Raw genomic sequence first — 14,554 nt, 5'->3', positions numbered from 1 at the left:
AGTTGTGATAATATTTAAATATATTAATATGCTAATATATAGTATATTAACAAATCTTTTAGCTATCACAACTAAATAACTTTTATTATGAAAGCAAAAAAATTTGCTCCTGCAGTTAATATTTTTAGTTGTCCATATATTAACAAATCTTTTTTTCCATGTAGAAATATTATCAGGACTGTTATTACTATTATTAAATTGTTTTTATTAATATCAATAAATATATAATTTAAAATAATGAAATTTTGTTAGAAGGATAATTATCTTTATTTAAATCCAAAATTTTAATTAACATTTAAACAATCATTTTATAAGACGACATATATTTCACTCTATCTACAAAAGCATTCGTAGTGGATTTCTCAGTACAGAAAAAGCATACTCGCGCACACGTACGCTGGAAAAGGTTAATATTAAAAATGTGTGAGGCACACCGAGATGTTATAAGTTATAACGAGAATAAGACTTAAGAAATTTGCATAGAATCGCAAATATCTTAAGTCTTTTTCGATATAATTCATAACATGTGCGTTGTGAAAAGAGATTCGCTGTTATATAAAATAATTAAAACAGCTATAAAATTGTTGTTACAAATATGTTTTCGAAAAATGTGCGAATTCTCTTTTAGTTGATAGATTACGTCTAATAGGTCAGTTTGTCGTGTCAAGCAAAGTTAAGAAGCAAAATATTTACACTCTGCAAGTATTATTTCTAGTTATTGCACGGTACTATTCTTTAATTTCTCGAGATGATTCCTAATTTGTTTGTAAATACCTATTTCCCCGATACCGGCTACTGAAACGACTGACTTCGATACACTCAATAATAGTCGCGAATCTTTCGTGGTAAACAACGGTCGCAATCAGAGTTTAGCAACGTTTGTATGATCATCGGTGTAAAATATAATTATTTCGTAGGATTTTTCGTGAAGAAAGTGGGAAAAACTTATTAATTCAGGCCTATTAGTAAGAAAGATAATTCAGGCATATTAGTAAGAAAGGTAAATAGAAAAGAAAAAATTTGGATAATGAATAAAGGGATAAGTATTTCTACAGGAAGAATGAAATATATGTAGTCTCTTATAAAATAATTGTCTAAATGTAAAAAAATCGGATTTAAATAAAGATAATTGTTCTTTTAACTATATTTCATTATTTTAAATTATACATTTATTGACATTAATAAAAATAATATCTAAATTGTTTAAAGTCAAAAAATGTCTGAGGTCTTACGGATCGCCAGTACGATAATTAAACGTATAAGTTCGTGGGTAAGATGTGTAAAATGTACACGATGTCTTGAAGATATTTCATCTGAAAAAATTGTTGTACACGAGAAAACGTACAACAAAACAAATAATGGTAAATTATTTATCATATTTTACATTATTTATTTCAATATAGTTACAATTCCTTATAATATAGAGTTCCTTATAATATATTACAGTTTCTTATAATATTTTATATTGCATGAAGGAAGGGATAATTAGTAAATAATTCATTATATTGTTATTATTCAGATATTGAGAATCACGAAGAGCATGTTAATATTCATGAACCATCTTCTGTAATATTTCGTCGACCATTAGATGAAAATATACAAAATACAATTGCTATATCATTAGGAAGTGATCAGCAATTAAAAGTAGAAGAAAAAGATGGTAGGAATAACAAAGGTCCTATTAAACCACCACGAAAAAAATTACAAACAGACTCAAATAAGTAAGTACAGAAAACGTATTTCTACAAATCTACCTACCGAGACATCTTAGACTTTGTCGTAGCAAGTAACGTCACATAATATACTATAGTATTAACTTCCTATCTCTGAAACACATTGGAGTAAGTAAATTTTACGAATAAGAATTGCCGCGTATATATCCTTTCTTAATTTTCTGAAGTGGGAATTATATCTTTATTATATTATATCTTTCCCTTTATAAATGCGTTACCTTTTACCAATTTTTATTGATACTTGTTGAACAATAGAAAAATTATATAATGTTTTATGATAAAAAGTATAAAAGTATAATTCTAAATATAAAATAAAATATAAACATTTATGTGTTTCCTAGGAAATAAAAAAATATATATAAAATTTTTGTGACTCCAATTTTAATCAATGTTCTAGGATTATATGTAAACAAGCATTATTTTATACATTTATTAATTTATTCTTGCATCAGAACACACGAGGTTTTCTTATACTTAAACAATTTATTGAATAGTAGATTGATGAATAATTGTTTATATAGCATTACGGACGGCCAAATTACGTGTTTGTCTGAAAAAGTAAAAGTACCGTTGATAATTGTGACTACCGAAGGATCTAACAACTGCCTGCTTAGCAGCAGCAAGTCGCAAAATGTATCGAGATCATTGTTAACATCATTCACAAAGAGTTCGTCTCAAATGCCGCAAAAATCTTCCAGGTGGGGTTATATATTATTAATGATTCTATGGTCAAATGAATTAACTCAAGATTCATTCGTATTTGTATTAAAAATGATATATTTATAAGATGTTAACAAGAATTAGTTTCTTAAATTAATTCACAGAGATAATTTGTTGTAAGAATCGTTTAATCTCCAGCAAACTTTCTCGATAGATTTACCAAAAATTGGGAAAACTTTAATTTGATTATCTGTTACAAAATGATAATAATATGCACAATATAATATGAATAATGTGCAAATATTTATGTTATTAGTTACTTGGACGTGCCGGTGCCGTCGAAGAATATGTTGACGTCGACAAAGATAGATTCAAAGTCAGACTTGAAAAAATTATCGATTATTATTAAATTACGAAATTTATTGTCTTTTCGAAAAACTCCGAAGGAGCGGAAAAATGAATGAAAAGTGAATAAAAATGAGAAAAAGTAGGAATGCAATAGAAGCAAAAAACAGAAGAAGCAAAATGAAGTTTACAAAGCTGTAAGCCTTTCAAGACTGCTCTGAATGATTTAGGTAGCGTTTTTTCAGCAAATTGACCCATTTTCCAAATTTCAGGTAACAGAAATATATAATAGATAAATAAAGCATTTCTACATCTCATCTTTAATCGAATGATATTACAGAAAGAAGAAAAATGTGCTCTTTTTATAAATTCAAGATATATTAATTCATGGGAAATTGATATATTTCATTAGAAGTATTTGCACAGCAATATTTTTTCTTTTATATAATTTCATATCGATCAAAGTATGAGGTGTGTAAATACTTTTCTTATCCGTTCTAAGTTGCGCTTTAGGATCAATTAGTTATATGTACATACTTTTTATACTAAATTATCTTTAAGTAATTTAGATAGATGGGTGAAAACAATAATATGACAATAATATGACGCGACAATAATATGACAATAATATGACCAATAATAATCACGTGTCCATTTTTTACATCTAAATCCTCATATAATTTAGAAGGCGTGTTTTTGGAATTTATATTACATACGCTGTACACTGTACTGTACATTTAAATTTGCTTGTAAATTATAGTATATTTATTTCAATTTTACACATCGAAATGTAAAATTGAATATTAATAAAATATAGTTACCATGACTGTATGTAAGTTTTATTTAATTAACGTCATATATTTAAGTGTCGTAGTTCATTTAGCTGTGCAATATATTGTTGTCCAGCGTTGTACCTTAACTATTTGTATGATCATCGAACTATCATGAGATTTTTATTTACGGACGGTGAAAGTGAGAAATAGCAGTGGTCCATGAAAACAATAATTTGTGATGACTTAGTGCGATAGCGAATCCAACTAGCATTCCTAGCCAACTTATTTTCAAAACTTTAATCCCATTGTAAGCTAATCCTGTAGCGTTCTCGTCTCTACTTTGCGGCCTATTTGAACATTGTCTAGTTTGTCTTGATGTGGCTCTTACTATAACCTTGAAAACGGAAAGAAAGAGGAAACGACCAGTAAGTTGAAATATGTTTATCCACAAGCATCTGTAATATATTAGACCGTGAGTTTTAATTTCCTTTAGACGTCCCAGTATATAATATACAACTCGTACAGTGTGTGCACACACTGTTTCATATGTATACACATCGGTGGCAAAGATACATTTCGACTCAATAACTTTATAGGCAGAAAATTCTTATATTTGTAAAGGAACTGCATTTCCCCCAATCGGTTATTTTAAGTCCGGCAATGTGTTATTTAAATACATAGCTTCTTGATACATTGTATCTATGTATATAACGAGGTTCACACGATCTAGTATATCACAGATATCTATATGTTTACCTGAAATTCGTTTTGGTTTATCGTTTAGTGAGTCAAAGTATCCGTTAAATAGCGCGTGATGTAAAAAAGGGCCGTGGAATATACGAACAAGTCAATTGTGGTATTTTATATAAAAGCTATGGACAAAAGATAGCCCCATTGAGAACTATAAATAACTGAAATAATGCGTCTGCGACTAAAATCCATAATGGAAAGCAAGTTTTTGTTAAGAATTCGGCTAATTTAAGTGATGCGCTGTTGACATCAAAAGTCGAACAGGTTTTTCATTTGCTAAAACAGAGAGAGTACGTTAAAAACTTCATGATAAGCCATACTTTGGTAGAAACTTATTGTCTAAAAGTTAATAAAAGACTATTATAACTATTATAACTATTATAAATAGTTATAATTATATTATAATTATAGTAATATATTAAGACTATTATAAATATTATAACTATATCGAGCAATAGCGGATAAAGTGTGTCTTATAGAGGAATATTAACTATTTCACGCACACATTTTAAAATTAAAATTAATACTTTAGAACAACAATTTTTAAATAAAAATTATCATCTCGGTTATAATTCAAGTCTAGATGTTATTTCTATTATATCGCTGATTAGTCGATTTCATTGATGAGAAATGATTTCACGGTATGATGAATCATATAAATCACAAAAACATCTTCTCTTTTTCTCTCATTGTTGATTTGCATATATAGTCAAACAATAACTTCATATATAAAATTATATCCGCAGCTGACCAATTAAAAATACCTCGGTTTTTTATATACTATTTTATTTTTCAATATGGATTTATTTTTTCGTGTAATACCAGTTCTGTATCTGATTAGAAATTGTAATTTTTAATGAGATGTAGTTAAACCCGTTTCGCATTATTTGAATACTTGTTATACGGGATTTTAATAGAACCGTGAATTTGTTAAATATACCTTATTATTCCTATCTCTCTTATATATCTTTATTTCCTTGTTAAGTAAAAAATTCTAGCATGTATGAACAAAGTTGTAACTTGTTCTTTGCATACGATGCGACTCAAGTGAGACATCTCTTTTCTTAGATATGTTCATCTCGCGAGATATTTTAAACAGTTCACTCGCGGCTGTTCCTCATTCATTTTTTGTAAATGTAACATGAAAGTCGTATACATAATATTAGGAATATACTTCTATTATGTGACATGTCTGTGAAGCAATTTTTATGTTATTTCGTTATCGCAGGTGTGTGCAACGAATGTGCATACTTCAGTATTTCATTTTACATTGGCGGCTAATAATTCTGCGAAATTTTGACGTAATTGCGTAAACATACAGAGCATTGCGTCGCTTTAGATTATCTTCTTTCTGCTAAGCTGTGTTAAAAACAAACATCTCGTCAGCACTTAGGAAAATTTAATTATCAGTTGTCAAAAGTGTTAAGATGGACTTATCTTTTTTATCGACTTTTTATGCTTTAATAAATTATTCTTCAGTAATGATCTTTATAATCTTTATATGCTTTTAATATTACTATAATGTTGCTTGATAGAGACTTATCGCAGTTTTTTCTCGAAGGCGTGATATGTGTGGAACTTAACTTTAGTAATAATAACTTTCGAGTGAACTTCTTTCAGACATTTAGAGGCACGCTCTAGAAATATAAATGTATGCAATTAAAATTCTAAATAACGTTTGAAAATCAATTTTACCTTTGTTTTCTTTTACTTGTGATTCTAATAAATTTATCGATATTTTATCCTGTTATAGAGTTTTTAAATATGCTTTATTTTGTAATAAAAAACTTGGAAATAGGAAACGGATAATATACATTTCCGTCGCGACATTGATAATCTACCATTAATTACGGAGTTTATTCGTAGCGAGCGTTAATTGCGATGTGAATGGCAGTAGCTCGTTGGAAGACATTAAAAATGTTTGCAAAAATGCACATCATCGTCTGCATATCGCTAAATTACGTAGATTACATATAATAGATCGAGACTCGTTTTTTCATCTGGATTTTCCCCCAGCATATCACGTGTACTTAATGGAATCGTGGTGAATATTTGAATATACATCTCTTGTATGACATGTTTATCGCGCGCATTGTAAATTAGCTATAAAGAAACTTCTTGGATGATACATTGACTGATTTGGATGATTTTTTTCATGTAGGTTTCGTAGGAATGTAAACATTATTTAAAAAATTTCCTTAATATATATTTACAAACTTGCATTAAATTATATTGCATAAAAACGTACACACAGAAAAGAATTATCCTATATAATATAAAAGAATTATATTATAGAATTAATATTATTAATACTAAGAAAAGCGATTATTCAATTTACGTTTCTTCTTTTAAGCAATAGTTATCTTTAACGAAGAATATTTTCTTAATAATAGTGTTCAAATATATTTGTTACAAATTTTAGAAAGGCTCACTGTTATATATAGTATCCGATTGTGTTTATTCTTTTGTTATACCAATAAAGTTTATTATTATTATTATACTTGAAAAAATTATTCTCTTTGCAAGAATATTATAGAATTTTTAAAGAAAAGTTGTTGCGACTTTATGTAGTAAGTAAATCGAATTTGACTGAAATATTAAGCTTTCTAGGAACAGAAGATATTTTGAATCAATTCGATGCTTGCAATGAGTTTATGATAAATTAACTGAAACTATCTGGTGTTGTCTACATTTCTTGTCTAAACTTAAGTTTAAACATTTAAACTTAAGTTATATCACAAATTATCAAGATGATGAAGTTAGAAGGATGGTGTCCAGGTTTCTTATGTAGCCTATATTCTTTCCGCAAGACCGTAAAGAGTACATAACTAGGCAAGATTTGATCCAGACCGATCAAAGTGTTTGGGAGTTATAGAGTATAATAACAACAAACAATAATAATGTTATAATAACATAACAAATATTATAGTTTTTATTTATACAGATTCGCAGATATACAAATTTACGAAATGCTGTAAGAAATATAAAGTAATTGCGGTTTAACGTACAATTTAAGAGAGAGAAGAAATAACAACATAAGATAATAATATAAGAAGTTAGAACAGGTCGATACACTTGTTGAAAATATGAGATAAACAGAAAACGGATCAAATCGATGTAACGTTTAAATCGCGATGAGACAAAAGAGAGCAAATAAGAGGGGATGGCGGTAGAGGAGAATAACGGGCCAATCCCGGAGATGTTGGGCACTCTTCAGTTTTAGTCTACAAGGATAACAAATTTGTGATTTTTGTTCGGTTCTCGATTTAAATATATTTAGTAGAACTCGAATAAATGAAAATAGACAATAAATCTAGTGTAATTTTCTTGTTAATGTTGTGGTGTATTTTCTAGTTTAAATAAATAAATATATATATATATATATATATATTTATTTATTTATACATATCTTATTTACTATATCTTATTTACTTTGAAATCAAATTATTAATTATTTAAACATCTTGGCATTTTAGTATACTAAATAAAGTTAATAACCATTACGTTAAGATCTCACTATATAGATTTTAAAATACTTGAAACGAGTAACATTTACTTGAATATAGTATATATTATTTTGTGTGTACGCTTTGGTAGATAAGAATGCAGGTAGAACAACGCAAAGAAGTGTATCGCGGGTAAAAGGATAATTATCAAGCAACCTTGATTCATTCGTTTCTTTATTCTTTTCGTGCCACTTGCGGTTACCTGCTTCGCGCAGCTTCCTGTTCCGGTTCGTAAGAGATCGCAAATTCTTTAGGTAAGCGACGGACAACACGATGACGTTGTATTACTCCTCTCATCGACGCTTCAGGCTACGTAAGAAAAAGGCGAACTCAGTTCTCTTCTCGTTCTTCTCAACGAATGTTCATTAATTTTTTTCTTCCTCTAGGGAATCCAATAACGCGTGTCTGACAGGCACTACACTGTTTCTCTTTTCTGCGAGAGAGGAAGTCGTCGGTGTCGACACGTGACACCGGCTGCAGTTGCGCCCATCTGTCACTGTCTCGCGGCGCGGTGCGGCAAACGTGATTTATTGGTGATCGATCTGCAAGATCAAACGCGGAACCGTCGACGCGGCATCGCTCCGCGGATCGATCGTGCCTGATTAATCGATATTAAGTGGAGGATATTTGTCACATGGGACAATGTAACAATCGCCTCTACGACTGAAAAGTCGTAATTCAGCAAAACCCATTATGACACTTATGACACGACATAACGCGAATGTAGGTCTGGGTTGACTACAATGAGCAGCTACACATTCGCGCTACACTAATGACCGTTATACGACATATTCATTCCGGCTGCCGTGTGAGCATTCGCGGATCGTCGGAGGTCATTGTGAAAATTCAAAGGAGTACGGTGCTCGCCGCGTGGAAGTGATCGGTTACCTGCGACTGGTAATTGAACCGTCTGGAAATCAGGAGCGATTCGTTGGCCAGTTAAAGCGCATGGTCTCTCGACAGACCGCCCGTGTTGAACCCTTCAATTCATAAATTATGTATAACATGGGAATGCCCAAAGAGCGAACGCTCGTTCGTAAGCGAGACTCGGATTTACATGCGTGCGAGTGTGCGCGCGCGTGCACGTGTGCACATGCAAGTATAATAATTCATGATCGGCGGGGTTACGTAATAGGTCGATTTTCCGCGATAAGGATGGCCGGTTCATTCGTATTCACAATCCGGATCTATCGCGCACGTACCCCCGTTACTCGGCGCGCGGTGTTTCCTTTTTCCTTCTTGCTCGTGGATGACGCACGTGACGTCCACGTCCACGTCCACGTTCACGTCCACGTTCGTCGATTGTGGGTGTGGATCGGTGTGGCCTGCGGCTATGCAGGCGGGCCCCTCGTAGACCTTGGAATTATCTCTTGTCTTGAACGGGCACTTGATCTGCGACAAATAGATGCCTGTCGATACGACGAGGAAGCTGGGGGAGCTCGCTGGGCACTCGTAAACGGTGTGGCCAGTGGTCGATCTGCGTCGTAACGAATACTTAAGCTTCTTACGGGAAGAGCCGGGCCTGAACGCAGCCGTAAGTGCGTCAATTACACGTGATACGCTTTAAACGTCGCTGAGAGCAGCGTTCAATTACTAGAGAACGCGAAGTGGGACTTTCAGGCCCACTTTAGGACCTCGGCAATCACTCGGAATAAATTGTGATTGGGAAGACGCTTAATTGTGATTAGAGGGAGGCTTATGTAATCTCACGGGAAATCATCGTATCCGAATTTGTGGCGATAATGATGTAGAAAGAATATCCGTCTATTCTGTAGGGAGGTTTAATGACAAAGTAATTTTTCATCGATGTTCTCAATCATCGATTCCAGGGGGGTGATTTTCGGTTCTAGTAATACGATTGACTTGGTTGCGCGCGTTTCCTCATATAGAAAAATATCATTCCGTTACTAAGAAAACTAATCACTCGACTTATTATTCTTCTTTTAAGTAATGCTTATCTTCAACAAAGGATATTTCTTTATTAATGATTTTAAAATATACTTATCACAAATCTTAAAATTTCTTATTATCACATATTAACAGATATCAAAATTATCTTCTCAAGAGAAAAATTTATTTTTTTTACAAGATTATTATAAAACTATATCAAATAAAACGTTAGTTTGAATCTATATAGTAAGTAAATTTTTATTTTTATTTTTATTTTATTAAAAATTTTTTTAATTAAAAAATTTTTTTAATTAAAAATTTTTAATTAAAATTTTTAGTTTTAAAATTTGTCTTAATTTAATATTTTTGATCGACATGTTAAATTTACTAGAATATATATTTAGAATATATAATATTTCGAATAAACCTGATATTTATGACGAATTTATGTGACAGATTTACCGATACATGAACATATGAAATACTTGAAACAAATAACATTTACTTTAATATATTTTTCTGTGCATGAAATTTGATTTCTTTATATAAATCGATTCTTCTAGGCATGTCACTTATAAAAAAGGATTAAGATGAATGGATTAAATGTATTAAATGAATTTAGATGATCGAAGTGTGAGCACTTTTTACGAGATGTTTGATACACCTAAAATAATATATTTTTTGTCGAAATATATAAATATGTGTGTGTGTATCGGAAGAGAAAGTACGTATATAATAATAGCAATATTAATAGTACTTTTTACTTTTTTACTTTTATCACAACAGTTTCGTGTGTATTTCAAAGTGACTTAAAGAGCACGGGCAACGCGGTAGCACATTTAAAGTATCGCGAGTATATTGATGAAAACTTGAAACAAGACGAACGAAAAGAGACATTCCCGAATTGTGTTTACCTACGTGACTACGAAGCGAGCAAACGAAAACAGACCAAGCAAATGAAAAAAGTTAGCACGCTATCTCAATATGTTACCTTAAAATGACACGTGTGCTATCTTTCTTTGATGGCCCGATCTTTTCACGTCGTGATCACGTACATAAGCGCGGCTTGAAGACATCACAGATTACGTCAATTAATTGCGTGGATGTGTACGACGAATTGGCCGAAAGAGTCATTCTATATTAGGAAAATTGTCATTTTGCTGTTACATAAGAAAGTTACTATCGGGATCGGTGCGATTCCTCCGCGTGTTTCTCTGTATAATTTGTCTCGCTTTAGTGATACGCCGTGTAACCACGCAGGATCAATCATTACTTGCAAGTTGTCATCCGCAAAACTGCGCCGGCTGTGCTACCAGTGACTTATAATTAGCGCTTTTTCTAAGCTAATGCCATACTTAAAAGAACACACCCGATGACGGACGGCGATCTATTTATTATCTTATGTATAGCTGAACAGCTTGCTCTAATTATAACCGCCTAACGACTTGTGATCAACCGTCACGTATGAATGTCGTGTTCCTGCGAAAAATATATTTCGAACTTTTACTTCAGATTTTGCGAAATCGCTCTAAGCTTTTGTCTTCGCAAATAGAAGAAGGATGTATATCCACGTTTGGACTTAATACGATGTATATATGATGTATGCACACAGAAAAAATATTCCACTGCTAAGAAAAGCGATTACTCGGTTTACTTTCCTTCTTTTAAGTAATGACCATTTTTAGCAAAAGATATTTTCTTGACAATAGTCTGAAGATATACACAAATTTTGAAAAAGCTCATTATCATATATTCAAAAAGAGAGCTTTTTCTCTTCACGAGAATATCGTAAAACTTTATCGAAGAAAAAGTCGATTCGATTTTAGTAAGTAACAATTTACTTACTAAAGTAGTAAATAAACTGAATTTTCGTTTTAATTTGATATTCCTGATTGAAAAATTAAATTTGTTAGAATTTAGAAAAACATAGAGAAATATCATTTTGCTGTTAAAAGAAGCGATTGCTCAGTTTACTTTCTTTCTTTTAAATAATAGTTATCATCAGCAAGAAACATTTTTCTCTGATGATAGTTTAAAAATATACTCATCGCAAGTAGTAGAAACTCATTGCTCATGTACTCAAAAGAAGAATGTATTCTCTTTACGAGAATATCATCGAAGAAAAAGTTGCTTCGACTCTGTAGTAAGCAAACCGCGCAAATCTTTCGTTCAATTTAATACTCTTGATAGAAATGCTAAACTTACTAAGATTCAGTTTGGAGTAAATTTGACGCAGGTGATGAACTTATGACAGATTTGCGGATATATAATGTTATGAAATACTTGAAATAAGCAACTCGAACGTGTGCAGTCGTTAAAGTTATCTTTGGACGGGAATTACAGAGTTACCAATTTTAAAGCGACTGGGCGATTATGGCTCGTTAGGGAGATTCCCGTTCCTTCTTTCTTCTCTTGTAAGATCCAGCTGGGCAATCAGCTCAGCCCACTGTAGTGCCGAACTGCGTGCCAACATGATTGGGCCGCAGCGAATATATCCGCGAATATATCCGCGTTTAATACTGCGAATACCTGGAAGTTTCTCCGCACGCAAAAAGATACTCGAATTACGTAACGTTGCGCTCCATGCGCGATCTATCCCATTTTTTTTCCGCCCTCTTTAACGCGCAGCTAGCGTTCTACCGGATTTTAAGAAGCTCTACATTGCGCCGCGCGCGCGCGCGTTGTTGCAGGGACAGTCCACACAGTCTCGATCGATCCCAGACCTTCGGTCGGTGGGACACCTATCCGCAATTCATAAAGCAGAACCGAGTTGTCGATCGAAGATAGGCCAGTGGTTCCCCTTGTATCGTGTTGCAACAATGTGCGCTAACGATCCGAGATATATACTCACGGTACTCGCGTTCGATCTCGGGATAACAATGCTCACTATCGATCGAAGGTTGCGAGACGGTAGTGATTATTAAAACGATTCGTGCTGACGCAAAGGCGAACTCCGAGGTTAGATGCGCCAAATCCATTTCGAGCAGGTTGCTTAATTAACTCTGGAATTACGATGTAGGCCAGCCACCTCGGAAATACTGCAATTTAATATACTGTCCCACGTTGGGAATTCAGGGAGAAACCAGGATTTAAAAAATATATTCAAAGATTGCATTTTATGAAAAGTACACTCTTTGAATGTGAGAAAGATCTCTAAACTATAGGTCGAGATATACGGACGCGTGTTCGTGACTAATTAATGAAGACATGAAGAATTATGATTAATAGTCGTTATTTGAAATTTGCCTCACATGAGATATTCAGATCTGTATTTACAAACAGACTTTAGTTTTTTACTGGAGTCGCATAATATATGTGACATTAATTTGTAGTCGTGATGAAATGATTAATCGGAATATCTCATTTGAAGCAGGTTTCAAATAACGGCTATTAACAGTCTAAGACCCGTATTAATAGTTGTTATCTCTGAAATTTGCCTCATGTGAGATATTTAGATTTTTATTTGGAACTAGAACAAAACATAGAAAACTGAATTATTTATTAATATTATATGCACATAGCACAAAACCGAACAAATGTGTTTTACAGATGTTTGCAAAACATTTCATAGTTTGACAGTTGCAAGCAGCACGAATCACATATTGAACAATACTCTTATTTATTTTTGCACGTATTTCCACTGCGCATTTGTAATTCTGTATAATGAATATGACGTAAACTTTGCAGAAAAATCAATCAGTATCATCTTAATACTTAAATGGTTAAATGAAATAATCCAGATAGACTGTCATGATTATCATGTGAGACACAATCTATGATGGAAATTTTACAATTTTGTTAAATTATTACATATGTATTTGCTTAATCATGTCAAATATACTATGTCAAATCTACATCATACATAAAAATGTAAATATTTTGATATATATATTCATGCAGTTACAAATTTACTAAAAGTTACACTTAGATTTTCATATTACATTTTACATGACATATTGTTTTAAGCTAATCATTCTTTTTGTATTTATATTTTATCATTTAATATGATAAACATAAATGTGATATGAACTTATAAGGGACGTAACCTTTAACAATTCATTTAATAAATTGTCGTTAATAAATTTGCACACACCTGTTTATCTGCGAAATTTGTTCAGATGTTACATAAAATCTTATAGATACTTTACGAGACATTTGATAATTTCTTTATAGTACAGAGAAGTACGCGCAAATAATAATTACGTTTTAATTAATAATTGTTAGCGTTTACGAAGATCAAAGTAATCTTCTCCTCGATGGAAAAGTTTCATTGTGCACGGCCATGTTGATACCTGACTGATACGTAGACACTATGGTGTGTCACGCGACCACATTCGCGGAATTTCCCGTCTTGCAGCTACTTATCGAATCGTATCAAACCGCAAATTGATTTTTACAACTGCAGCTGGTCGCACATCCGCTGCATATTTATGAACCGTCGCGTAACAATGAACGCGCGGTTACACGTGTACGGAGAAGGGAAACGCGTCGCGTCTCGTTAATTCTAGTATCGCGCTTGATCTTGGACTTAGGAAATATATTCCAACGGGTGCAAAAAACTCACCGAACCGACGAGGGGCAATGCGGGGTTTTACCTGGTTTTACTCGATATCGAAACTCCATCGCTTCCTCGAGTGATTGGATTTTTATGGAGATCCTTGAGGAGTCTTCTGGAATAGGAACGATACACGGAAAATGTAAATTATACGACGGCACGGTTCACCTGTCCGCCGATCTTTTTATCATGAGCGCAAGCCGATTGTTTCCGTCGAGTCTGTAATTGACTAAATTTGACAAAAATTGAAAAGTAAAAGATATGAAACTTCTGATAAAATATCTGCGAAACTTTAATCTCTTTAATGTGCACGCGTTGCTCGGATTCCGATTTTCTCAATAT

At 32.6% G+C, this 14,554-nt stretch overlaps 1 protein-coding gene across 1 annotated transcript; it reads left to right on the top strand.

Moving 5' to 3' along the window:
- The first annotated feature begins 813 nt into the window (after nt 1-813).
- On the top strand, nt 814-3,569 carry LOC116853581. The gene is made up of 5 exons (XM_032834706.1): nt 814-1,000; nt 1,210-1,361; nt 1,520-1,721; nt 2,255-2,431; nt 2,710-3,569. The coding sequence occupies exons 2-5, from the start codon at nt 1,217-1,219 to the stop codon at nt 2,855-2,857; spliced, it is 672 nt and encodes a 223-aa protein (XP_032690597.1). The 5' UTR covers nt 814-1,000; nt 1,210-1,216; the 3' UTR covers nt 2,858-3,569.
- The last annotated feature ends 10,985 nt before the right edge of the window (nt 3,570-14,554 follow it).

This window comes from Odontomachus brunneus, unplaced genomic scaffold (genome assembly GCF_010583005.1).
Source record: "Odontomachus brunneus isolate Ranch 3 - 2012 unplaced genomic scaffold, Obru_v1 Obru_scaffold_364, whole genome shotgun sequence".
NCBI lineage: Eukaryota > Metazoa > Arthropoda > Insecta > Hymenoptera > Formicidae > Odontomachus > Odontomachus brunneus.
Note: the sequence above shows the minus strand (reverse complement) of the source record. Positions and strands in the feature narration are given on the sequence as shown.

Coding starts and splice junctions, on each gene's coding strand:
- LOC116853581 (XM_032834706.1), top strand. CDS start 1,217: ATGTCTGAGGTCTTACGGATCGCCAGTACGATAATTAAACGTATAAGT. Junction 1,362..1,519: donor GTACAACAAAACAAATAATG/GTAAATTATTTA, acceptor GTTATTATTCAG/ATATTGAGAATCACGAAGAG. Junction 1,722..2,254: donor TTACAAACAGACTCAAATAA/GTAAGTACAGAA, acceptor TTGTTTATATAG/CATTACGGACGGCCAAATTA.